General features: G+C 40.3%; 1 protein-coding gene across 14 annotated transcripts; it reads left to right on the top strand.

Moving 5' to 3' along the window:
- The first annotated feature begins 668 nt into the window (after positions 1–668).
- pou2f1b (POU class 2 homeobox 1b) lies at positions 669–24,386 on the top strand. 14 transcript variants are annotated; one of them, XM_074658927.1, is made up of 16 exons: positions 730–802; positions 8,523–8,588; positions 9,251–9,342; positions 9,745–9,843; positions 10,097–10,192; positions 11,275–11,454; positions 13,409–13,529; positions 13,656–13,747; positions 13,960–14,133; positions 14,316–14,457; positions 14,625–14,770; positions 14,928–15,113; positions 15,361–15,472; positions 15,572–15,869; positions 15,984–16,072; positions 17,720–24,386. In XM_074658927.1, exons 1-16 carry the CDS (start codon positions 757–759, stop codon positions 17,989–17,991), a joined length of 2,211 nt encoding a protein of 736 aa, XP_074515028.1. In that variant the 5' UTR covers positions 730–756; the 3' UTR covers positions 17,992–24,386. The 14 variants fall into 14 exon arrangements, with proteins under 14 accessions (XP_074515033.1, XP_074515036.1, XP_074515039.1 ...); XM_074658928.1 differs by lacking the exon at positions 730–802 and adding an exon at positions 851–8,167 and having other exon boundaries at positions 14,931–15,113; XM_074658930.1 differs by lacking the exon at positions 730–802 and adding an exon at positions 853–8,167 and having other exon boundaries at positions 14,931–15,113; positions 15,984–16,060.
- Positions 24,387–25,643: the final 1,257 nt, after the last annotated feature.

Raw genomic sequence — 25,643 nt, 5'->3', positions numbered from 1 at the left:
CTTTTTTGTTGTAAACTTATTACTTTTTTCTCATAATATTATGACCTTATTCTCGTAACATTACGACTTTTTTTTCGTAATATTATAACTTTATTGTCATAATATTCCGACTTTTTTTCTCGTAAAGTTATAACTTTATTCTCGTAAAATTATGACTTTTTTCTCATAATATTATGACTTTATTCTCGTAAAATTACTACTTTTCCTCATAATATTATGACTTTTTTCTCGCAAAGTTATGACTTTATTCTCATAATATTATGAATTTATTCTTGTAATATTAAGACTTTATTTCTCATAAAGTTATGACTTTATTCTAGTAATCTCAGATGTTTTTCCCTCAATGTGGCCCTAATACTCCGTAGTACATTTGCACTTTGGCCCTCACTGCATTAGATTTATATACTATATACTTAGACTATAAACTGTGTTACCTTCATCACAACGCTCAAATGTTTGCCTAAAAACTCTCTTTAGATAGTAAAGGTTGCTGACCCCTGACCTAAGTTAACAGTTATATATTGTTGTTGTACCTGTGTGCTGCCTCTAGAGCTTTCAGTACCGCCCATGTCCTTTTCCAGTCCTAATCCCCGGGTGTAAGAAAAACTAGATGATTATTTAAGTATGTAAAACACAGAGAGAACAACACCCCTACACACTCAGCATACTGTTGAGTGACGCTCGTGCCCGCGCTCGCGCCCGTGCTCGCTGCTAGCCGCTCAGAGCTTCAGGATGATTTTGGGTTAAATATTCAAAATGGCGGACGGAGGAGCAGCGAGTCAAGATGAGAGTTCAGGACCAGGTAATGATTACTGCATTTTACATATTCATACTCATATTCAAACGGAACCCTTTATGATAAACGGAATACACAGGATGGTACGGCAGATTGCCCAGCAGATGAGGCTGAGTGTGGTGTCCACACACAGCTAGAGTAACACAGAGAGGAGGAAGAGGAGCTGTAGCGGAGCGACGGCTCAACATTAACAGAAACATGCCTCCATGTCAACCCCCCTTTGTGTGATTACACGGCTCTACGCCGCTACATATTCATACCGCAGCACACAAACACAGTTTAGCATATTGTATTAGTAATCAGCGACGTGCCTCTGCTTCATATAGGACATCTTATTTAGACTATATTACGCTTTCTCTATTGAAATGAGGCTGCTAGCCGTTAGCTCTGCTGCTAACGGCTTTGTGTTGATGCTCTCTCTCACACACTGGGGAGCTTTATGGAGCAGGTTTGCATATTCATATTCAGAGAGTACAGGCTGTTTGTTTTGCTGTTTGGCGGGGATGGAAACGGAGCAGTGTTTTTTAGTTTGATACACGGTGTTAGCTGGGTGTGTGCTTCAAGCTCGAGCTGCTTTTATGAGCAGATCCTCTCAGTCTTTTGTTGCAGAGGCAGTAGCCTGTTGTGTTATTCATGCGGGCCTGCCTCAACCAGAGAGCGGTGTTCAGCATATCACATCCACCCGACGAGGAGCTGGAGCTGCTCATCCTGCAGCGGCACACTAACTGCATGTCAACACAACAACTTCATGTCCTTACTGACTGAAGTGTTTGTAGGAATCTGGACTCGTTTGTGCACATTTGACTGGCTAACCTCTGACTTGGTCCAACTGGTTGTGGTTAGGGTTTATTTAATTCAGATTAAAATACAAAACACGATTGTTAGATGGTTAAAATATGCCAATAGTTAAGTGCTAGAGGTGTTTCTCTTAAAGTTACAGTTACAACTACAGTTTGAAGTTGCACTTTTTTGACTTGAAGTGGGCTTGGTGCTGGTTTTGTTTATATGTTTTGCACAATTTAAGACTATACAACATAACAAAAAAATAACAAATGAATAATATACAGTGCAGGAAGAGGCAAAAAACCTTGACTTGAAGTGGGAGTAGTCATCGGCTTGGTGCTGGTTTTGTTTATTTTGTGTTTATTGGTTTGTTTTGCGCAATTTAAGACTATAAAAACATAACATAATAAAAAAATAAATGAATAATATACAGTGCAGGAAGAGGCAAAAAAAACACTGGGCTTATCTGAAGCCTCCACCTTTAGAGACAAGATTAATATAAAGAAATAATATGACTACATACTAGTGAAAGTATTGGTGGAGAACTGTTAATCCATCTCATTAGAATATTTACATTTATTTGTACAACTTTTCATTACTCTGGACTGTTTTGAAAACTTGGTTTATATGAATTAAGCCCTTTGTTGTTGTAGGAATGTTTTGAGCCAGTGTGTCTGTGCTGAATACAAAGCGTGTACCTGTGAATCCCCCCAAGGCAACAGGGAGGGGTTAGTGAGGCCCACTTCCGGAAAGCAGCAATAATAACAGGCAGGGCATTCTTACTATTCACTCTGCACGGTTTCATGGGCAAGACACAGCTTGATGGCACTTTTTTTCCCCATACTTTGTGTAGTTCAGTTTGCCATTTAGTTTGTTAATAGAGCCAGTCTGTTGTTGTATCTCTACAGAGGAGGAGTTTTATTATCTGTCCTACAAGAATCTTCACATTTTTACTAAACAGTTCTTTCTTCTTCAAGTTGTTTTGACATAAAAGACGCCTGAAAAAGGTGTGCTCGCCATAAAAGTAAATAGATGGTTATGACTGGCTCAGACAATATTGTTGCATTCTTTGCAGTATAGTTGTTAGGGCTGTGTTTTGGTAAGAGTCTGGCGATACGTATCATGATACAGGGGTAACAAATGTATTGTAATACTGTAAGCATGACAATATATTGAGATTTTATCGAATTTAATTTTTAGGAAAAAAGTCATAGTATAAAGAACACACCATAAATACACAATTTTAGAATAGGCAAAAACAACAAATGTATACTGCACGCAAACTACATGTTTTTTCCCCCAAAACTGTATGTGATTATCATAAAGTGGGCATGTCTGTAAAGGGGAGACTCGTGGGTACCCATAGAACCCATTTTCATTCACATATCTTGAGGTCAGAGGACACCATTTTTCCTGGCTAAAATATATTGTAAATTTGGAACGTTATTTAGTCTCCTTCGTGTCAAGCTAGTGGTTGCTACCAATGGATTGCTTATATTTTCTAGTTTCATATGATTTCAGTCTAGCTTGCATTTTCTTACACACCTACTACTTAGCTTTTAAAATCAAAACAGGATATCGAATAGAACTGCAGTTTCTTTGCTTTGTGAGTTTTAATAATAAAATTCAGCTTTATGTCTCACTGGTGATTTAGATTGTATTCTTGTGAAACAAACACACTAAATTCATACCCTGAGAATCACAGGGTAACTTTGCCCACAGTAACGATAGTACTAAATTGTATCCTTTTTTTTAAGCCAAGCCAAGAGAAGGAGTTTGTTAGCATATTGTGAAAGTATATCCACTGTCTGGAAATATGCTAACTTTCTTAAAAAATATATAATTAACTTATTAAACTGGGCTACTTAAAGAACAGACGAGAAATAATTCTGTCATCCTCACACTTAGGCTACTTTTCTCATTTAATCAGTTTTTCAGTTCCACCCTCATTCCAGCCTTGTAGTTCCATCATGAATATTCATTGATGTAAACACAGTTGTTATGAATAATGCATCATTCGCAGTAATAAATTCAGGACATGCCATCTCAAAGTACTGAGAAGGCTCCAGTCAGACAAGCTTTTTTACTGTGGAGGAAGAAAATCATAACTAATCAGAGCTGCTTAGTGTGCTCAACAGATAACTACTTGTTTCTGGTGATCAAAATGCTGTATTATGAATATAGTAAGGTAAAGCAGACATTTGGCTGAAGATTGGCCCTTATCTGTAAAAACAGGGTTTCTTTAAGACAAATAACAGCATACTAACCTGTGGGATGGTATAACATCAGGCTATATCTATCTACAAAATTGGGGGCTTTTGGGAAAAGTAGACACAAAGAAGCCTATTATGATTGGTGGATGCATTTGCCAAACAACAATTGGCATCTTGTCCCTAATGACTCTCATGTGTCTGCCACTATTGAGATCACTAGTAAACATTTGCCAGAGTTTTTATGTTTTTTTATGTTAAGTTTTTATGTTACAAACAGTTTTGAACATGCTTTAAATATTCAGTCTGACAAAAAATGTTGTTCTGTAGTTGCATTCTTTGAATAGATGAGGCCAAAGTGGGAGAGTTTTGCAGTAAACAGCCAGGGTATCTGGTAACATCTGAGAAAAGTGCAGTATTTACCACATGAATAACCAGCAGTTAATGCTAATGTCATCTTCCTAGGTGGTGTGTGAATACAGGCTGCCTGCACCATCAAACTGTAGTACTCGTTGAATATTCGTACTTGCCACTCCCTAGAAACTTCACTTTAATTCAGTTGGATTGAATTTTCCACCTCGCCTATAGACAATTGGCTAATGACCACCCAAGAGATACCACAGTAGCTTACAGTGGTGTTAGCAACATTACCCCTCATCAAATTACACTGCACTGTATTTTGTTCATTTGTGGCCTCAGTCCAGTGTTGCTTCGTACTCTCTGTTGTCAGGTTGTGTTTAATAGTAGTATTAAAAGCTGTTTTATATACATTGGATATTCATGTTGATTTAAGTTGTCTGGTTATTACTTACTTCAAATTGAAAGATTATCCGCCGTGACCATACATCCAACGGTCCCAAAATCTGCTTAGTGCTCAGACTGGTCCCGAATTGGAAAAGTGGTCTTGATGTATTCTGCGTTTAAGATGAAGAATATAGGTGGCAGGGCAGAATGTGGATGTGCTAATTAAGTTTTGCTCTGTCTCATGTCGAATCTCTCCGCTCACATTAACGGCTCTGCAGTATTCAGCCAGCCTTCCCATATTACAGTGCTAATGAGACATCTATTTAAAATTCTCTTCGCAGGATATTTGTGTAATGCATTGTTCCACAGCAGGGTTTTGCAAACCGTTCAACCAAGTAACTGTACATGTGTTGAAGCGCACTGCTTATAACTCCCTTTGCATTCACCTCTTCTTTGTTTATTTTCATTTGTTTTGCATGATGTGATTGTTGAAGAGGTCAGAAAGACAGACCCCGTCCAAACTCTTTACACTGATGTGGCATCTGTATGGCTCTTACAGTGGCCATCCTGGTGACAGTGGGCTGGATTTGAACCAAACACTGCGTTGTTTGAAGAGGTCAACATTGGAGAGGGGTGTGGAGTACAGTATAATGTAGTTAGTGTTCATTTATTATTTAGAACAGTGATTTCTAAACAGGAGTACTTCTGCAGTTACCGAGACTAGAGAATGCTAAACATTTTCTAGTTACAACTTAAAATGTGAGGACTAGGCTGCTTTACTTTGACATAATAGTAAACATAATATCTTTGGTCGGACAAAACAAGGCATTTGAAGGGTCATCTTGGATTTTGGCGGGCATTTCATACTCTTAACGGATAGTAAAAAAAAAAAGATTAATTGATATTTTTAAAAATGGTAGTTGCAGCCCTAATCCACATATTTGTGTTTAGGAGGGATATAGACACAAACAGGATTACAAATTAGTGTTAGGGGACCTTTAGTATATTTGTTGTTATAATAATTAATAAACTTCCAGCTACAATAAAACCATCGCACAGTTATAACACCTTAACATCACTAATCTGGGTCAGTCGATACCTGGGCTTTGGGTACCGGCCAATACCGAGTACCGATCCAATACCAGTGTTTAATTAATAAGCTGTATGCCTCAATGTGTGGAAGTGACTGGGATCATTCTTTTATGTGTAAGGCAACATCAGGCTGAATTTAAACATTGCTTTCCTAACTTTGTAATACAAAATGTAACAAATACATACATAGATATACATTTACTGAATTGTTATTCATCATAAAAATAATAAATTGTACACCAGCAATCTTCAAAATCAACAGGAATTACAATTCAGGTTTAAACCTTTTTAATGCAGCAACAAATTGGTCAAAACTTAAACTGAAAAAAGGAAACAGGAAAATTACAGTTTATAATGTATGTAGTATATAAACATAGTATTGAATTGAATAGATTGGCCCCATTGTCACCGATATCCGATTCGGATATTTGAGTCAGTATCGGCCCGATATCTGATCTGGTATTGGTGCATCCCTAGTAATTAATAGATCTGAAATGATTAATCGGCAACTAATTTATGTAATTTCTTTTCTAGCAGAAATATTCATTGATTCCAGTCTCTCAATTGGGAGGATTTTTTTGCTTTTCTGTGATTTATATAATTATAAACTCACTATCTTTTAGATTTGTTTGTCGTACAAAACTAGCAATTTTTAAGATGTCCCCACTTAGCTTTAGTAAATTGTGAGAGGCATTTCTCACTATTTTTGGACATTTTATAGACCGAGCGACAGGCAGACTACTCGATAATGAAAACAGCTTTTAGTTGAAGTAATAATTTATAATCGATCCAAATGAACATGTTTGGAACATGATGAGTAGTGTGAAGGGGTACTTGAACTCATCTGATAAGGCAGATAAGGGACAAAAGGTTGGGAACCACTGGTTTAAGGTCTCTAGTTGTTTGTCATAAAAGCACGCTGCTGTTTATGAACAGTTGCCAACATTGCTTAGTGACTGAAGACTTGCCCCTCATGTCCTTACACCGCTGATAAAGGTCTGTTTGTTCTTCAGTACGTACTGTGTGTGTTAACGCTACCGTGCCCTCTTGGCATTGTTTGATCTGGTCAGCTAGTATGTAAATGTCTTTCATCGGGCATCGGGATAAGTGAAGAAGTTGATTAGAGCTTAATGCAGGAGCAGTTGTTGTGGATTTAGCTGGTAAGCCCCTTCCCCTGTAGACCACTATACAGCTATGCATTCCTGTCCAGTCATTCTGATTCACTGGACACCTGTGCAGCACCATAGCGGGGCCGTCTCCCCGCTGTATTAACTCTTGGAGCACGCTGGAAATGAATTTTAAAGAGCCCCAAAATGAAATACTAATGGAATGTAAAGCTAATCTAAATATGCTAATCCCCAAACACTTCATAAACATAGACAGCTACAGCCCGCCACCCACTCTCTGTAGTCGCTCGCTGAGGAATGCTTTAGCCACAGGGGGTCTAGCAGTAATGACAGGCTTGTGGTGGATTAATGTGGAGTTATTTATTTCCGATTGAGCGCGTCCCCCTCCCACTCATACCCCAGACCCCCCTTTTTAGCAGTTAGGCCCGGTCTCCATGACTCCTGGAGATACTCCGAACGAGTAGTCTGAGACGTTCTGTTAATGCGGTCCGCCTTGCTAACATGTCCAGACCACCGCCGACAGGCCTCACATTGCATTCTGGGATATCTTCAGCCCTTTACCTGCTCTTAGCTAATTACTTTTTAGCCGTGCACTCGCACAATAATTGGTCTTGTGCTGCTGCCTCCCCTCCCTGTGCTGCGCCAAGTGCTAGTTTGAGCACTTTTTTCCCCCCTCTCTCTCTGTGTCGTCCTTATTCCCCTGTTTTTTATCGTCCTCCAAAAGCCATCCAATTAATATGCTAATGAGCTGATAAATATTTATAGGGGTTTAAATTATGCAGAAAGCTTTCAGAGCCCGGTGTGAAATGCGTCGCTCGCAGGACTTCAAAGCCTTGCATTGCTAACGAGGTAGGGGCAGATTTGCATACGACTTTAATCAGCTGAATACTGATTATGCTTCATTATAGAGTTGGAGAGGAGGGGGCGGGAGGGGAGTTGGAGGAGGCCGCCAGCTGCACTTGTCGTTTGTTTCATTCCAGCAAGAGAGGGAGAGGTTGAACTTTTTCAGAAGTACAGACAATCTTGGCACACAGGAGAGAAAGAGAGAGAGGGAGAGTGAGAGCAAAGTAGGCACTGTAAGAGAGAGAGGGGCAGAGCTATAAAAAAAGAAAAGAGTGCAGAGAGAGAGAGAGAGAGAGAGAGAGAGGGAAGGAGAGCTGTTTGCCTAAACCCTGTTGGCTTTCCCAGTGTGCGTATCCCAGTGTTGCTCAGCGAACCGTGCGGTGGACAGTGCCACTGTGTCTGCGTGTAGCTCTGGTTGTATTGAACTCTGCTCGCTGCTGACCAGTGGAGAGTGAAGAGTGGGAGGAGGAACAGAGAGCCGGACGCCCTGTCGGTGGGTTTGCCCAGGCAGAGGCGATTTTCCATGATAGGTTCTGCAACCATGCTGGAAAACACAGGCGGCGCAAGAGCGGGTGAGTTCTTTCGACCAGGTTGTGATGGAGCTCAGCTGGGTTTTGTTGTTGCTTGGTGTCCTTCTGTGAAACGGGGAAAGGTTGACACTTTGCATTAAAATGTCAGTTCATCGTATTATCAGTTATTATGTCATTCTTACTGTAAACGCAGTTGGCTTGTGTTGGTGATTTTGCTCAGTTGGCCACTTTGAGAGGTGAATGTGACAGAAATGTAGCTGCAGAATAGGAATATCATGCAATTATGGGATATACTCAAAAGGGAGAGATCCTCAAACCATTGAGACAATGTTGTTGTGTTTTTACCGGCAGTGGGTGTGAGTTTGTCTCACTATCTGTCTCTGTCTGGCTCTTCCAGATGCTAAAGTGAATAATCAGTCAGAAACTACTAAATGTGCAATGGAAAGTGGTGACGGGAACACCGGTGAGTGACCTTCAGCTTGTTTTTTTTGTTTTTTTTGCTGTTTTGTTTAGTGGACTGAAATCAGGCTGTGCAGAGTTTTACCCCCTCATTCAACAGGTTTCAAATTCACGGCCAAAATTGACATTTTTTGCAGAAAAAGCTCACTACTGTCCACCTTTTTGTATTATTGACTCATTAAAGAAAAAGACATGGCAGCTTTCCCAAATCCTTGATAGCAGTCCTCTTTGTCAAATGAAGTGTTTACCTCACAGAGCAGCTTCCCTCACTTGCTCTATTGGATATCACACTAATTTGCTCAGTGATTCTGTGATACGAATTATCGGACTCAGAGTGAACATTTTTGTGTATGCCCATAATGTTGTTAATATTTAATTCTGTAATGATTCACCAGCCTGCATTCAAACAAATGTATGCAGCTGTGTAACAACTTTTGATCACTGTCACAGTTACATATGCTGTCACTTTAAAAAAAATATGTTTTCCTTGCACCTGTTGTCCTTAAGTATGTTTCTACAGGTTCACTGTGGGTTTCTAGTACCGTGTTCCTCATTTTTGTGTTAAACCAATAATAGTATATATTGTGTTGCTGGTTAAACCACAATAAAAAACATCTTCCCTTTTCCTCTGACAGCACGTTTCATTAACTGTATTTCTGTTCTCAGGAATCCAAATCAATGGGTTTGACTTTCAGAGACAGATGGTGCCAACCACAAGTGCACTCACTAATGCACATGCACAAGCCCTCCTCCAACAGGTAAAACATGACGCACGCCATCACACACTTTACCTTGAGTAACTTTTTTGTCCTGTTTTAGTGGAAGGAGATAACGTTTAACAGATAATTTTTTGACGCATCTTGATTGTAGTTTTGCAATGAAATAATGTCTGAAGTTTGAACAGAGGTATGCTCATCTGCACTCACACATGCGCAAGCAGAAAGAGCTCATTTAAATGAGCAAGGCTCCCCTTGTGTCGCCTGGCAACACGGCAGATTAATCAACCCTGTATGCTAATTAGCTGCTCTGCGGTTGCTCGGAAACAGATGGCCAAGAATATGCAAATCTATGCAGAATTTACATGCACTGCATAACAGTTATTTTAATTAGCATCTCAACTATCTCCCCTCCCTTCCCATTCACTTTCCTTGTCTCTGAAGGCTGCAGCACATTTAAATACCCACTTTCTCACTTCCTTTTTAATTCAAATTCCTCGCCCTGCTCAAAGACTAAAAGCTCATTGTCAGAAAGCCGCCCAGGTAGCTCAGAGATTTCATGTTTCATTGTCTTTTTGGTGTTGTGCTTATTTTATTTAGACTGTACCTTTTAGTCTGAATTAAACATCCTTTCAAATTGCTTAACATTTTGGATCTTGTTGTTTTTATGATAACAACCATGACATGAAATTAAGATACTTATTTGACCAGGCCTACCTCATGCTGTCAACAATGCTCAGTTACACCTTTTAATAAGATTTCCTCTAAGCCTCCCTCTTTGCTTCACCTCCACTAGTCTAAGTCGGAAGACTCGAGTGCTCTTCCGACCTCCGTCCAGCAGAGCGTATTGCCTCAAACCCAGCTAATGTTGGCCGGGGGACAGATTGCAGGAGTAAGTGGCCTGTTGCCTCATTGCTTTGAGTTTAAACCTAGTCGTAGCCATGCATCTGGGGCGACACCTCAACATGATCAACCCTGGCTGAAAGATCGGGTGATGAAAAGATCGCTTGCCCTGATAGTGTGGCTTTTGCGTCTGCCTGTTCATCCCAGTGGTTGTTGGGCTATGTCCAAATTCTTCCATTACAGAAAATGGAGGGACGAGTTTGGACATAGCCTTGATGTGTCTGTACGCTCACGGTCAGGCCAACCACATGACACATTTCATATCCATATTCATGTTCTCCTGGAGGCCGCACTGTAGTTGAGAAGACCGGCCGGGTTGAATGTGGCTGCTATGCGGGAGTGAATGTTTACCGTGCATGTGGAGTTTGAACATGACATCAACATGCTCATTTGCACTTGTGCTTTTGCTCAGCTGCATGACTCTCCATTTGGGCTCATATTATTGTTGCCACGATAACAACAGTTTTAATACTGCTTTGATACCTTTTGTGGAAAGTTAAATTCAAAAGAAAAATGTAACTAAACAGTCATAGCATGATGATGAATCCACTTCAGTATCGTCTTTAACGGTATGTTCATACAAAATAATAAAAATAAAGGAGAAATGGGATAAGACAGAGCTGCAGTTTAGTTCGTGACAGTGAACTGGAGCAGCCATTTAAACAACTGTTGCAGGGATAAATTAATAATATATCTTACTGCCCTTAATGAAGCAGATTCCTAGCCAATATCTTAGGACAAGTGTGTAAAATGGGTAACAAACCTTTTATACACCACACGTTTTTGTAATATCCTGCTGTGGAATTGTACTTATCTTCAGATATTAAACTTTTCATGGGTATCAAAGCCAAAACTCAAGTATCGTGTCAACACTAACTCATCCGATCTCTATGATATATAACATCAAACGGATTTGCCCTAAACGCTACTTACTGTCTCTCATCTTTCTGTTTCCCCTCTCTCTCTCTCTTTCTCTTTGACCTCCTATCACTACTGCATCCCTCTGTCTCATCCGTCTGTCTGCCCACCTCTCTCCATGTCTCTCTCTCTCTCTCTCTCTTGGCTCTTCAGTTGACCCTGACCCCAGCGCAGCAGCAGATGTTGATCCAGCAGGCCCAAGCTCAACTCCTGGCTGCAGCCGTGCAGCATTCAGCCAACCAGCAGAATGGCACCAACGGGGCCAGCATCTCGGCCTCCGCAGCCACACCCATCACCCAGATGCCCATGTCACAGCCCATCCAGATCGCCTCTGTAAGACACCCTCACCAATATTTCTGTTTCTGCAAATAACAAGAATATTTAACTGAACTCTGCAGCCCTAAAAGGTTTTGAATGAAGCTGACTGTCTAATTTAGATACTTACATTCTGTTTCAGTGGAATGGTTTACATGACTTACTGTATATGTAATTTCAACTTGATTAAAAAGCCCCATGAGAAGATTAAAGCTGAAAACACTGTGTATTATAGTAATAAATAAATGCTTGGTTTTGCCAAGTTTTCACTCTGTGTTCAAACCTAAATCGAGACAGTTTACATCTGGCTGTATAAATGTCAAGTAAGGGATTTGAATTAGTATTTATTGGGGATACAAAACCGAACCATTCAATGACTGTAAAAACCAGACCGTTGCTACACTACTAAATACAGGCCTGCTAATTATTTGATGAGGTGCCAGTGACATAAAAAAGACAATTATCTGAACCATTTACTTAACCATTAAGTACCCTGCCTTATTTCATCTGTAAAATCAGTGTTATAGCTTCATATGATGTCGAAATATTATTTATTACTATTAATCAATCAATCTCAAACAATTTGGAAATGGTTATGTTTTTCTTCTCCCTAATGTGTAAAACAAACCGAACCGAAACCGTGACCCAAAAACTGCAATACAAACCGAACTGTGGGCTTGTTGAACCGTTGCACCACTAGTATTTATTTTATGTTGTGAAAATGATTTGCAGTGTAGCAAACCTCCTGAGTTAGGTTAGTTTCTGTGTTTATGAACATACTGTATATTATTTGAACAAATGTTCCAAACAGAGAATACATATGTTCATAGTAAGGCTGTCAAAGCTAACGCGATAATAACGCATTAACCCAATCGATCTTTTGGATGTTGTAGCGGGCTCAGTTTTAAAACTAGAGGGAAGATGCATACTAGTTTGTCGCGAAGGAGGCTAAATAACGCCCCAAAATTACACAAAATTTTGGTGAGGAAAAACAGTCATGGCCATTTTCAAAGGGGTTCCTTGACCTCTGACCTCAAGATATGTGAATGAAAATGGGTTCTATGGGTACCCACGAGTCTCCCCTTTACAGACATGCCCACTTTATGATAATCACATACAGTTTGGGGCAAGTCATAGTCAAGTCAGCACACTGACACACTGACAGCTGTTGTTGCCTGTTGGGCTGCAGTTTGCCATGTTATGATTTGAGCATATTTTTAATGCTAAATGTAGTACCTGTGAGGGTTTCTGGACGGTATTTGTCATTGTTTTGTGTTAATTGATTTCCAATAATAAATATATACATGTGCATAAAGCAAGCATATTTGCCCACTCCCATGTTGATAAGAGTATTAAATACTTGACCAATCTCCCTTTTAAGGTGCATTTTGAACACATAAAAAATTTTATGATTATTTTGCGATTAATCATGAAAATCAATGCGATTAATCGCGGATAAATATTTGAATCGATTGTCCAGCCCTAATTATTATTATTACTTGAATGACCGTGTTTTTGGAAGCAAATGAGGCAGTTGTTCCCTAACTGAAATGTAGATATTATGAAAATAATAATAAATAAGCCTTGTTTGGTTTCAGACTAGACAAACCATTACAACAATAATAGTGCTGACCATCTGTGGTAATGGCTCTGAGTAGCTTTTAATTCAAGAACTCCTCCACATGAATGTAAACAGCAGCTGCAAATAACTAAAGACAAATTCAACCTCGGTTGGTATATATAATTTATTTGCTTAATTGATATAACGTGTTCATTAGAATAAATTGATAAGAAAGGCAATATTGTAGTTGATGGCATAGTCTGACAAAAACCAAAATTAGTATGCGTGTTTTCCAGTTGTTGTGGTGCCACAGCAAGACTTGGGATGTGTGTGTTCATGGTCACAATGCCGTGTTATAAACGGCTAATTTCTTGACATGAATGGAGTGACAACTCAATTTTTTTCTCGCAGCAGTTCCAGCCGCAGAATTTAAGTATGCCTCAGTTTGTCCTGCTGCAGCCGGGCCACCCGATCACCACACAACTGCAGCCCACTCAGTTCATCATCTCACAGACACCGCATACCCAACAGGGTGAGTAAAACACTCTCAGTGTTTGATTTGCATGCAGAATTAAGAAAAGACATATATTCCACATATTTGATTGTTATTGAAACATTCTTTTTTGGCATCTTAACTCCCAAGTCTTTCACTCTCTAGGCATATTGCAAGCCCAGAGTCTTCTAACTCAACTACCTCAATGCCAAGCTAACCTCCTGCCGACTCAACCAAGCATCACCCTCGCACCTCAGGTTGGTAATGATGCATGCAAACTCTAAAAAATCTGTTTCAGTTAATACTTAAGCGGTGCTTACACTTTTCCAGCTGTAATCCAGGTGTTAAAAATTACATCACAAAGCCAACGTTTATATATTTGCTTGGTGCACTTTTGTATTCTTCTACATTTCCCCTTTGCAGACTCTTCTTAACCCCAATAACAATCACATTTAATATTTTGCTGCAGCCTGCCACTCCAACCCGCACAACAGCATCCACACCTATTCAGTCCCTGCCCCACAGTCCGACACCACCCAAACGGTTGGATACCCCCACTATGGAGGAGCCTAGCGATCTGGAGGAACTGGAACAGTTTGCCAAGACCTTCAAACAGCGGCGCATCAAACTGGGATTCACACAGGTGTGTGTTAGACTGAATAGATTGGTTGATCCTCACAGGTTCAGTGATTGTTATTTTTTCCTGTGGATATTCTCATACTCAAATCCATAGTGGATATAGTAATAATTAACTCATGTTATAGGTGAGTCTTTGCTAAATGCTTACATTTTCTTGTCTTCCTGTCTCTGCCTCCTTCTCACCAGGGGGATGTTGGCCTGGCCATGGGGAAGCTGTACGGAAACGACTTCAGCCAAACTACCATCTCTCGCTTTGAGGCCTTGAATCTGAGCTTTAAGAACATGTGCAAACTCAAGCCATTGCTGGAGAAGTGGCTCAACGATGCAGGTTTGTCCCTGAACCCACCTGAACGAAGGGCTTCGATTGCTCTGAATTTGGATTCTTTGTTGCCCTCACATCTGTAATGGGCAAAGGACAGCGTGGGTTGTGTATAGCTTTCCCGTGCCTCGTCTTTACCTCTCTTCTCTTCCTTTGTGTCGGTGCTGTCTGTGCAGAGAATCTGACATCTGACCAGGCCCTGTCCAGCCCCAGCGCCCTGGGCTCCCCGGGCATGGGCATCGAGGGGATCAACCGCAGACGGAAGAAGAGGACCAGTATTGAGACCAACATTCGAGTGGCCTTAGAAAAGAGCTTTCTGGAGGTTAGAAACTCGTATTCCTGAAGTTGACAATATTGATCTAAGCAGAAAAATCATTAAGTGTTTAATTAGTAAAATATGTAAAATGATCACGTTAAAATAAAGACAATAGGCTCCTCAGTGCTCACAGGGCTTCTCTGGCTTTTTTGCCCCCTTCAAGCAGAACCAAAAACCTACCTCTGAAGAGATCACCATGATCGCTGACCAGCTCAACATGGAGAAGGAGGTGATTCGGGTCTGGTTCTGCAATCGCCGGCAGAAAGAGAAGAGGATTAACCCCCCCAGCAGCGGCAACCTTGGATGCGGCACCCCCATCAAAACCATCTTTACCCCCAGTAGCCCTTTGGTAAGGATACACGCAGATTGACGTGATTCTTCAAGGACTGTTTTCTAGATTTTCTGAGTCTCTGTTCTGTCCCTGGATCAATTTGAGGATCAGCTACTTTTATTTGGGGGTTTATCATGACGTGGATTTTGTTATTTGTTCTCTGGAATTAGCTGCAATGCCAAAAGATTCATTATGTTTGTTTGTTGCTAAATGACAGTCTTAACATAATGGCTCCTTCAATCCTCTCTTCTATTCTGTTGCCCAGGTGGCCAGCACAGCAAGCCTTGTGAGCAGTTCAACTATTAACACACCCACCACTCTGACTGTAAACCCAGTGATGCCTCTCACCAGCACCAGCGTCTCCAGTTTGTTCACAGGTGTGTACCGGTGTGATAGACATGTGTATCTGCCTTAATGATCACAAATAATGATAGAATTTAAGGTTAACTTATGTTTTCTCCCCATCCTCCCTTAAGGCACAAACACTGCATCCGTCATCTCCACTGCACCTATTTTTACTACAGTCAGCTCTCCATCTTTAAGCCCGTCGCCAACGTCTATTCATTCCTCGACCACAGAGGGCAAGGCGCACACCATCGTTACCCAGGCCCCGACATCCTTAGCCACCGCTTTAGGGACGGGTCAGGTGATGGTGTCGGCGTCAGGGCTGCAGGCAGCGCTGCAGAATGCCCAGTTACCCAGCAGCTTTGCTGCTATGGCTGCTGCCGCTGCTGGGCTCAACCCAGGACTGATGAACTCCCAGTTTGCTCAAGGGTTAGTATAGGTTATGTTCAAAGGCCTCTGATTATTACTTGTGTGGAGTTTACTCAAGTGTTCAGGTGTCGTCTCTATTAATCAAAATGATGTTGTGCTTGTCTGTGTGTCCAGGGGGGCCCTGCTCAGTCTGACTTCTGGTGGCCTTGGTCCTGCTCTCATGAGCAATAACACCTTGGCTACGATTCAAGGTGTGTATCAATGTATGTATATTCATTTCTTCCCTTACAAATATTTCCTCATCTGAGACGATGCATAACACGTACAATACACACCCAAGGTTCACACCCAATGCAGTTTCATGACCTGGTACCTGGACCCAAACCTTTTTGTATTAACAGTTGCGTTGCAGGTCGGCTGACTGGGGTTGGGGTGGTTTGTCTTCACAGAAACAGAAAAGACAACAGTGAGAGAGCGGGCAAGCATAAAAAACGAACTAGAAGCCCAAACTAACATTGTTTGCACTGCAGATTATGGCTTTATGGTTACTTACTGAGATTAAAGAATGCAGATGGTCCTCTCAGCAACACCCAGGTAGCGTCCTCAAATCAGCTGGTATGTACCGCTGAATTCTGAAAGGTGGCTACATGATGTACTGATGACCTACTTTAATTGAAAACCAGTATAATTGTTGGTAGCGCGACAGCCAGTGATGAGGAAAAATGCAGTACAAACTGTAACAAGTTCAAGGGTATTTTAATTTAAACATTAAAAACCTTTTTTTTTTACCACTTTACCACAAAAATAGCCGATAATAACACTAAATATATATGTAATTATTTTGCTCTTTTTGAAAAATCATATAATTTCCTACTGGTCTGCGGCCGGGTTTGGAAACCTTTGGTATGCAGGAACAAACCTGACTCATTGGGAAACAAATTAATTAATAAACCAATAAATAAAATGGCCAAAGAAATTGAGTTTATGAATGAATATGTATAAGATGTAAAAAAGAAAATTCGTTAAGGGTTTATGAAGATAACACATTGTTCGTATAATTAAAGCATAAAATGTAATGAGGCAACAATGCATTTGCATATTCAGAGCAAAGTAATTCAGGCCACGCCCACAAGGTTAATCGTGCTGAGAGAAAATTACTTCAGTGAAAAGAAATGTCTTCCTGCTGAGAGATAATACAGTTTGATGATGAAAAAGGAATCCTGCAGTGACAGTAAAAAGTCTATTAGATTATTTTTAACTGCAATAGAAATGGTCCGTCAGTGCCCACATCGGTGTTTTTGCTTATTGTGATGTCATTTCTTGGAGTATCTTAAAATGCTTCATATCCCTAAAATCTATACAACCTAAGCTAAAAGGTTATGTAAATCAATAAACCATAATAATTGATAAAAGTATTGACACTATGGCATAAATTAAAAATTTAAATAATCTGACATTTTTTCATAAAATAAACATGAATAAACACGCAAAACATATGGATCCAAAAGATTTCTAAATGTAGAAATTTGAACAAAATATTTCTTAACACTCCATAAGTTAATTGAACCATGCACATTTTTTAAATTTTTTTTTTAGATATGCTCATTTTGATGAGTGTAAAGGCCTTTTGATAGTTTTGCCTTAGCTCTCCACTGCAATGAATGCTCTAGCTATTGTTTTTTATTTTAGATGGATTTAAACAGGATCATGCAAACAACGATTTCCCACGGCCGACCGCGGGACGTCCGTTTTTAAAGGGTTAAACCAATTTAAATCTTTTCATTATTCTCCTTTCTTACTCAAGGCAGGTTTGGTCCTCCACACATTAAAAACTGATCCTCACTTTCAACCATCTCGTCCCCTCGCCATCTGTCTAAACACACCAACCTTTTTTTCCATCTCCTCCACAGCTCTGGCATCAAGCGGCGCCATCCCCATCACTTCTCTGGACGGCAGCAACCTGCTGTTCGCCAACACTTCTGCTGGCAACGGGCACAACCTGGTGACCACGCCGCTCTTCCTGAACCCCCAGAACCTGTCGCTGCTCACCAGCAACCCCGTCAGCCTGATGTCGGCCGGGGCGGGGGGGCTGCAGGTCACTGCCGATGCTCATCATCAAGCCACCACGGCTGCCGTGCCTGTGCAAGCCTCGACCATTACCACTGCCTCCAAGGCTCAGTGAAGCCAGTCAGGCTGCATCCTGAATTAACGCCCTATTTCTTATGTCGTGCACTACTCCTTTCACACCATGTAGGGAATAGGGAGGTCGTTTGATATAGGCTCTGCGCTTCACTAACCACCCCACATTCTTTCCACTGTATCTATCATTATTTAATCCTTTTGCTGCCACCAAAAAGAAAACAACCTCAAATGAGGTTGAGGTTGACTTTTTATTTTATTTTGAGTTTGTTTCCTGTTTTTTCCTTTTATGATTCTTGGATGTTTATTTTCTCACAAACAGTAGCCAGACGGACACTGTTGTTGGCCTGCCGCTCCTCATGAACCTTGAAAAGTGTCCAAGATGAAAAATATCCTCGGCACCATCAAGCTGTTCACATTTTGTATATATATATATATATATATATATATATGCAGTATATATCCTCCTATTTCCAGGTCAGAATTTTCTCTGAAACACTTCTAACCAAAAACTTTAGGATTTTTCTCTTTTAACATTCAAACTAAACTGATTTACTACTAATTTCACAATATTCATCTTCACTAATGGGGATTTGTGTGTCACCCCATCTTTAATTATCTCTTTTGGGTTTTTTGGACAGGCCTTGACGTAAATCATATCAAAGTTATATTGTAGAGATTTGCTTTTTCTTTATCTTTGCGGCCTATTTTTATTTTATTTTTTGAACATTTTCAGAACTTTGTAAGTCTAATATTAAGTTAAGAATTAACTATCAATTTTTAATCGTGGTTATAAGGCTTTAAAAACAAGTAATAAGTGGCCGATATAAAGGTTATCATTGCTTTAAGGGTCAGAGGGACAAGGTGTGTCTCTCTGAGTCTCTCTTTCTGGAAACACTGAGTTTTACATTTTGCCGCGGTGGCGAAGTAGCCCCCGAGCTTTTTGTAAATGACGGTCTCGGTGCGGATTATAGACACTGATAGAAAATGACTGATGTTGCGTTGAGAGCTTTATAAAGAGCTGCAGACATGCAGTCCCATGTCTGATTAAGGGTGATTTGTTTTGGATGGTGGTCCATTGGAAATCTGTACATTGTGTTTGGATTCAGAGGTAGAAAATAGAAGTCTGCATGTGTTGTCTACAGCTCAGGCAGATGCTGAGAGTTCAGTGACTGCATGATCCACAAGGCTCTGCGGCTGACTGGTCTGTTTTGGGGGGGACTAGTCAGGGGGCATGGTTGTCATACCAAATGTATGGGGGCATCGGCTAGATGGGGTTATTGTATTGTGTTTTTGTTTTATTTTTTTAATGGTAGTACCGTCGTATCTACTTGTGCACAGTATCTGTACCAAAAAACTGGATTGATGAGCTGCAGTCTGCCTGTTTTGGGAGGAATGAAATTCTGTCTTTCTTTTTTTTTGTCTGCAGTCATTCGACTGGCTTACGTACTTTAAGATATACCAAAAATATTTGTTAAAATAATTGCTGTGTGTAGTCGGTGTAGCTTAGTCTAGTCAATATATTTATGAGTACAGAATCTCTCTTCATTGTCAACAGATTATAGAAATGCAATATTTTGATGATCATTTTCCAAAGATGACTTTTTTTTTTTGATTTGATAAAGTGTCTCATCGCTCAATTTTTTAATTGGCAGCACAACTGACCAAAAAGAGAGGGATTGGCGGGTTGGGGCACGAGAAAGTAGTTTCCTTTTACTCTTTTAAAATAGTTTTTTTTTTTATCAGCGGGGCCTCGCCTCTAACGCCTGATCCTGGTTATCTCTCAGCCATTTGATGGCTTTGTTTTCCTTTTCATCTGTTTTGGCCATTTTGGTAGCAGTTTTGGACTTTTTCTGAAGCATAATGGAAAGGTTCTGTTTTTTGGTTTTGTACTAATATTCAGCCATAAAACAACAGCTTGAACCAAAGTGGTTTTCCTCAGTAGTTGCCGTGCCTGTCCGAGCACGCAAGTTGCCGTTCACGCCGATCGCTACTCTCCACACTGCTGACAAATTATTTCCCTCTTCTCCCACCTCGGCAGATACCGTATATATATTCCTGACTTGGTGCTGCTGATAAAGATCACAGAAACCTAGCTTTAACAACTTGCTGCTGAACCTCCCGGTGGAGTCGAGCTGTTGAGAGGCCTGCATGCTTTCCTATAGCTTTATGACTACAACCTGTGAAAATCAGGTTTTGTGGTTTAGTCCCTCCCGTCTGGAGGGCTCACTTATGTAAATGCATAGATCGGATCATCAGATAACATACCGCTCCTCCTCTCAGCACCGCCATTTTTGAACCAGCATGCTACGAAACAACATGCTGCTCCCTAAATCTGTCTGTGGACTAGTTTTAAAAAGCTGCCAAATGATCTTAGTCAACACAGTGTTGGTCTAAGTACTGTTATGTGCTACACATTCAACTAAACCCCACGTTAAACAGTAGCGTTGTTCTGCTGCTTCCAAATAGCAAAATCACTGAGACTGAAAGCAGTGAAGTCTGTCCACGTTATCCTCTTGTGTACTTCTTTTCTGTTGTTGAATAATTTTGACTGAATATACCTCAGCAGCACTTAAACATAAGGTTCACCTTTAGGCATTTCTGTGCATAGAACAGTGTAGAATGTATAAGTACTGTCTGGCTCGCCATTCAAAGTTTATACTGATGAACCATACATAAAAAGGACAACCTACTACTGCTATTTTCTAGTACTACTATTTATGGGGTATTTCCAGGTTTAAATATTATTTTGAGATCCTTCTTGCCAAAGTAAAAGCCTTTCTCTTTGCAGCTAGGCGGGTGTCTGGCTGCTCACGTCGCTGGTTCTCCCGTCTTTTAAGGCCTCAGCGGGCCTAAAGGACTCAGTCCTGCTCCCGTGCTGTTTGTAGTTACTAAAGAGTTGAACATGTGCTAGCAAGATGAACCCGTTGCCATCGGCACCATAGGATGTTACTGAAATATTTATCTGAGGAAAGACTTAAGAATTAGAGAAACGATCTCTTCTTAATTCTATACATATAAATATATATATAAACACGTGTAAGATATTCATATTTTATATTTGAACCAGTATGTTATCAAGACTGAATGTAGTGTTTATCATGCTTACTCGAAAAAAAAAAAACTCCCCTAAATCTTCCTTTTTTTTATTATTGCAAAATAGCAAATTTTTTTTTTTTTTTGAAAACTGACAAGACCAAAAAATAAGAGAAGAAATGTGAGACCACGCCTCGTTGGTGCGTGAGTCGCTGACACCTGCGTCTGTCGTGCATCTGCAAGGTCTTTTCAACAGGAAGTGTTTGTTCAGGCGCTCCTGACTGAAGCATCTGATCTTAATCTTTTAATATTTTTGTTTTTGTTTTGGTTGAGTCGTTGTGGACTTGATTTGTTGTGCTGTCTTTAACAATCATTTGATTTTTTTCTTTTTCTTTTTTGAAATATTACTTTATGCCTTTAATTGTTTTGTATAGTGTGAGAGGGCAAGATCACTGGCTTTCTTAGTTTGACAAAGATTAACATTATCATTTATGCCTTATTGTTACGTAGAAGACATGAGCATTGTAGCATTGTGTGTGTGAGTGTGTGTGTGTGAGAGAGAGCTTGAGCGTGGAGCTCACCTGGTGCATTGTTTTTCACTGAAACAAAACGGTGTACTTTGGGCATTTTGGAGCGTGGGATGATTATGTTGCTACCTATGTTTTTTAGGTGCGACTCCGACAGGTTGAGGATACCTGTGAGAAAAGCTTTACTAATAATTCCAGCAGGTGGATGTGTGTGTTTGTGTGTGTGTGTGTGTGTGCGTGTGTGAACGTCTTACAAAGAGAGAATAGGGAGGGCAGTCTGCAAACCATTATGGTGCATTTTTTCCATCTTCCACCAGGTGTTTGAGAGTGATTTTTAAAAAAACGGTGAGACATGAGAGTACTTATTTTAGTTTTTGTCCAGAGGAGGGTCTCTACTGATTAACTGAAGCCTTAAAGCAAAGCCAGGTTATGGTTTAAACCACAGTTTGTGGTCATAGTTTGACTGTTTAATCTCTACTAATGATCTTATTAGTCTTTTTGCCACTGGCATTGCTTTAATGCTTTAGTTTCATTACGTGATCCTGAGATTTCAAGATGCTCTTGTGGATCAGCCGTGCATCGAGTTGTAGTTTGTCGACCCACCTACACTGGTTTGCTGGTTTTGAACATTGACAAAAGGAAGTGTGGAGCACCAGTTAAGGCAAAAGGAGCTGTTGTATACCTCATTTCTAACTCAAGACTGAGTGAAACCTGCTTTAATCTACTTAAGAAATAAAAAAATATAAAAAAAATCACACAAAAAAAGATGAAAAATACACAAACTTGTGTCATTGGAGAAGCCCGTTCAGACCTGTACTTAGTGAAGGGTTGTGGAAAACGCCACCACATGGGGGAGACAGAGTACATACCAGTGCTTATGAATGTCTGCTGTTTTTCTTTCACAATTTGGTGTATTTATGCTGCACACTGATGTATTTTTTCAGCATTGGATGGAAATGATTTTGTTGTAACTTGAGATTTATTTTAGTGTATATTCCTTTACTGTCAGTTACAAGTTACTCTTTGTTAAATGAATAGACGACCCCTCCATGTTTGAACACTTTAAGTTTGACAATCCTGTTTTTATTTTTTATTTTCACTCTATAACAAAGTTCAGGTATGTACATGTCTTCCCCACATGACGGTGCGCAAACACACAGCCCGCTCTCGCTTTCCCGCGGTACCAACGTTAACCAAAGACTTCTAACTTGATTGTATATGAACGACACCCGCCTCGGCCCGTCCCCGCCCTCACTGCTCAGCATCAAATCCCCGCTGCACGCTCTCATCCGAGTTCCCCTCGATTCATCTGTAGTTTTGCTTTTTATTGCATGCGAATGTGTATCCGCCCCGGAGACACTCCGGCGTCCTGTCGGCGCGGCGGTTTCAGTGCCTGTGGGCGGGGATCGAAGGGGAGGGGGGGGTTTGAACAGGGGCTGAGCGGGCTTCTCCGACCGACACGAATCAATCTGGTGGTAGCTGGGTGATGTTTGTTAATACACACTGAGGGTTAATCCTGTGCACACTGTACATGCTCAGGACTCTGTATGTTTTGTCTGTCTTGAGCGCTGTTGCTAGGATGTTTCCACCCCCCCCTCCACTCTTTCTCTCTCTCAAGGACTGTGGTGAAAATGCTGTTCCTGCCTCTCACAGTGCGTCTGTCTCTTCCTCATCATCTGTACACTGTATAGTCCCAGGACATTTTACCCTGTTGTCTCCAGGAATACACATCCTGCGGTCGCTAAAACTCACTGCTGTGTCCCTCCTCTTCCTCCTCCCTCTTCCCTTTCCTCTTCTGCTCTCTCCTTTGACATCGTCTCTTCACTACAGACTCTGATCAGCTGTGACACTATGCATCATGGTCCTTCACTCTGCATGGACTGTGTCCCTCCGGCTCAGACCTCTGGGCTTCGACGGGCTTCAGTGACACTTTGTTTAAATGCTTTACTCCAAGTGAGGTTGTAGGACCTCACAAGCGCTATCCCAAAGCAAAAATCCAAATATTTAACTTTTGACAAATGCAGATACCAAAGATATCTCTCTGTCCTGTGTCTCTCTCTCTGTTTTTTCTCTCCCTTCCACCCTGCAGCATGTGTATTAAGAGACAAACCCAGCACTGGCTTTAGTCCTAGCCTCAGTAATTCCAAAGCTTAGATGTATATTTTGGTATATTTCTGAGAAAAACTTGCGTGAAAAGCGTCTGTTTCTCGTTTGTTTGTTGTAATCTCTTTTTTCTGTCACAGCATGGAACTAATTGCAGAACTGTCTTACTCTTGGTAGGTTAAAGATATAGTATTTTTGTATGTTTTTGGGTGTGTCATGTGTGTGATTATCAGTTCACAGCCCAAGTGACCATGGCTTTCAACAAGAGAGGAAAAATGAGAAAAACAAAACCAAAAAAAAGAAAGAAATCGCCAACCGTGTACATATTATGTCTGTGTATCTCAAGAACTGCATTCTGTAAAACATTTACTAATCGCGTGGAAAGCTTGGGCTCATCTAAAGGAAGGTGTCCCCGATTTATTTCCCTTTTTCTTATTCTGCATTCTGATAATAATAATAGTCTTTCCAGGACTCTTAACGTAAAGAGTCCTGGTTTCTGTCACGGACAACAACACTGAGGGACACTGCTCCGATTTGACTACAAGGAAAAAAGACAACTAAAAAACTGCCTCCAGTCATGGCGGCGTAGAACTGAAAGGTTGTGTAGGAGTTTTAAGTATGTGAATCAGGATTCATAGTAGATTTTGATGCATTTGTCTGCTGTATTTTTGTTTTGTTTTGTTTTTATACACATATAAAGATAATCTTTTACTGTAAATGTACAGTTCTCTTTTGTTGTAAACATCATTAAACCATTTTCCAAGTGTTTTGACATGTGCTTTGTCTTTTATTGGCATTCAGTTACACGATAAAGCATAATGGTGTGATAATATACAGCAGCCAGAGGCCACAATTGTTAACTGTGCTAGAAGCTTTTCTTAAAGTGCCACTATAAAGCATACGTTTTTTATTTATAACTAAAAACAAATGGCAATCAGCAATACTGTGTCTTGACCATGCAGGACTTCAACGGGGAGCCGGAGGAGTAGGATCGGAGCCGTTGGGGATCAAAGACTCACTGGGTTCTTTATTTCCCTCCTCAGCTTCACGGGTCGACTGTAGAGGAGAGAGAATAAATTAAACATCTGTATTGATTAGATCAACAGTTCTCTATCTGGTGACGTCAGGGGGAAAAGAGTGCGTGTTTTCTATCCCGCTGACTACTGATCAGTTTCACAGAGGAAACTTTAAAGCAGAGGTGATAAACCACCCAGATCCTGTTTATAAAACGTGCCAAAAGACATATCTCATTATCACTTTAATTTAGGTTCATTAGACCATTGTGGATCACAAAGTGGTAACACTTTATCAAGCGTTTTAAAGAGTGTTTTGAGTTTAAAAGCACAATGATACCAATGTTGTTGTTTTTACAGGGATTTGTAAAGATGATCATATTGTCCCACTCCAAAAAAATGTTTTAAAGGTCCCATATCGTGCTCATTTTCAGGTTCATACTTGTATTTTGTGTTTCTATTAGAACATGTTTACATGCTGTAATGTTAAAAAAAAACTTTATTTTCCTCATACTGTCAGCATGAATATACCTGTATTTATCTTCTGAATGAAACGCTCCGTTTTGGTGCATTTCAACGGAATTGCAATGGAATTGCGTTGCTATGTTTGGGTCCATGTTTACTTCCTGTCAGCTGATGTTATTCACATCCACTGCAACAGGAAATAAACTGGGACACATTTAGAATGTTTATGTTTAAAACTGTAATGATCTAAATATTGTATATTTGTGACATCACAGATGGACAGAAATCCAAACGGCTTGTTTCAAACGCACAATTTCTGAATACGTGCTGTGTGTATTTCTCCGTATATTGAGCTTTTTGACAGTTTAACAGTATTTATATATCACTTAACCCTGCTTTATAATATAAAAGACAAGAAAATCTCACTTGGATATTTTGATTTTTGGAATATTACATCTAAATACCTCTCCATATCCCTGTAAATTCATCATTGGTGCAGTCATAGCATACTACCGTTTGGTCTGTTATTCCCTCTCCGTGCAGCAGCTTCA

Source organism: Sebastes fasciatus, chromosome 14, assembly GCF_043250625.1.
Source record: "Sebastes fasciatus isolate fSebFas1 chromosome 14, fSebFas1.pri, whole genome shotgun sequence".
Classification (NCBI taxonomy): domain Eukaryota; kingdom Metazoa; phylum Chordata; class Actinopteri; order Perciformes; family Sebastidae; genus Sebastes; species Sebastes fasciatus.
The sequence above is the reverse complement of the archived record's forward strand: the minus strand, read 5'-3'. Positions and strand labels throughout refer to the sequence as shown.

What these genes read in the sequence shown, in the direction of transcription:
- pou2f1b (XM_074658925.1), top strand. Translation starts at nt 8,119, where the DNA reads ATGATAGGTTCTGCAACCATGCTGGAAAACACAGGCGGCGCAAGAGCG. An exon ending in AAGTGGTGACGGGAACACCG is followed by an intron (nt 8,589 to 9,250) that starts GTGAGTGACCTT and finishes TTCTGTTCTCAG; the next exon opens with GAATCCAAATCAATGGGTTT. An exon ending in CCGGGGGACAGATTGCAGGA is followed by an intron (nt 10,193 to 11,274) that starts GTAAGTGGCCTG and finishes TTGGCTCTTCAG; the next exon opens with TTGACCCTGACCCCAGCGCA.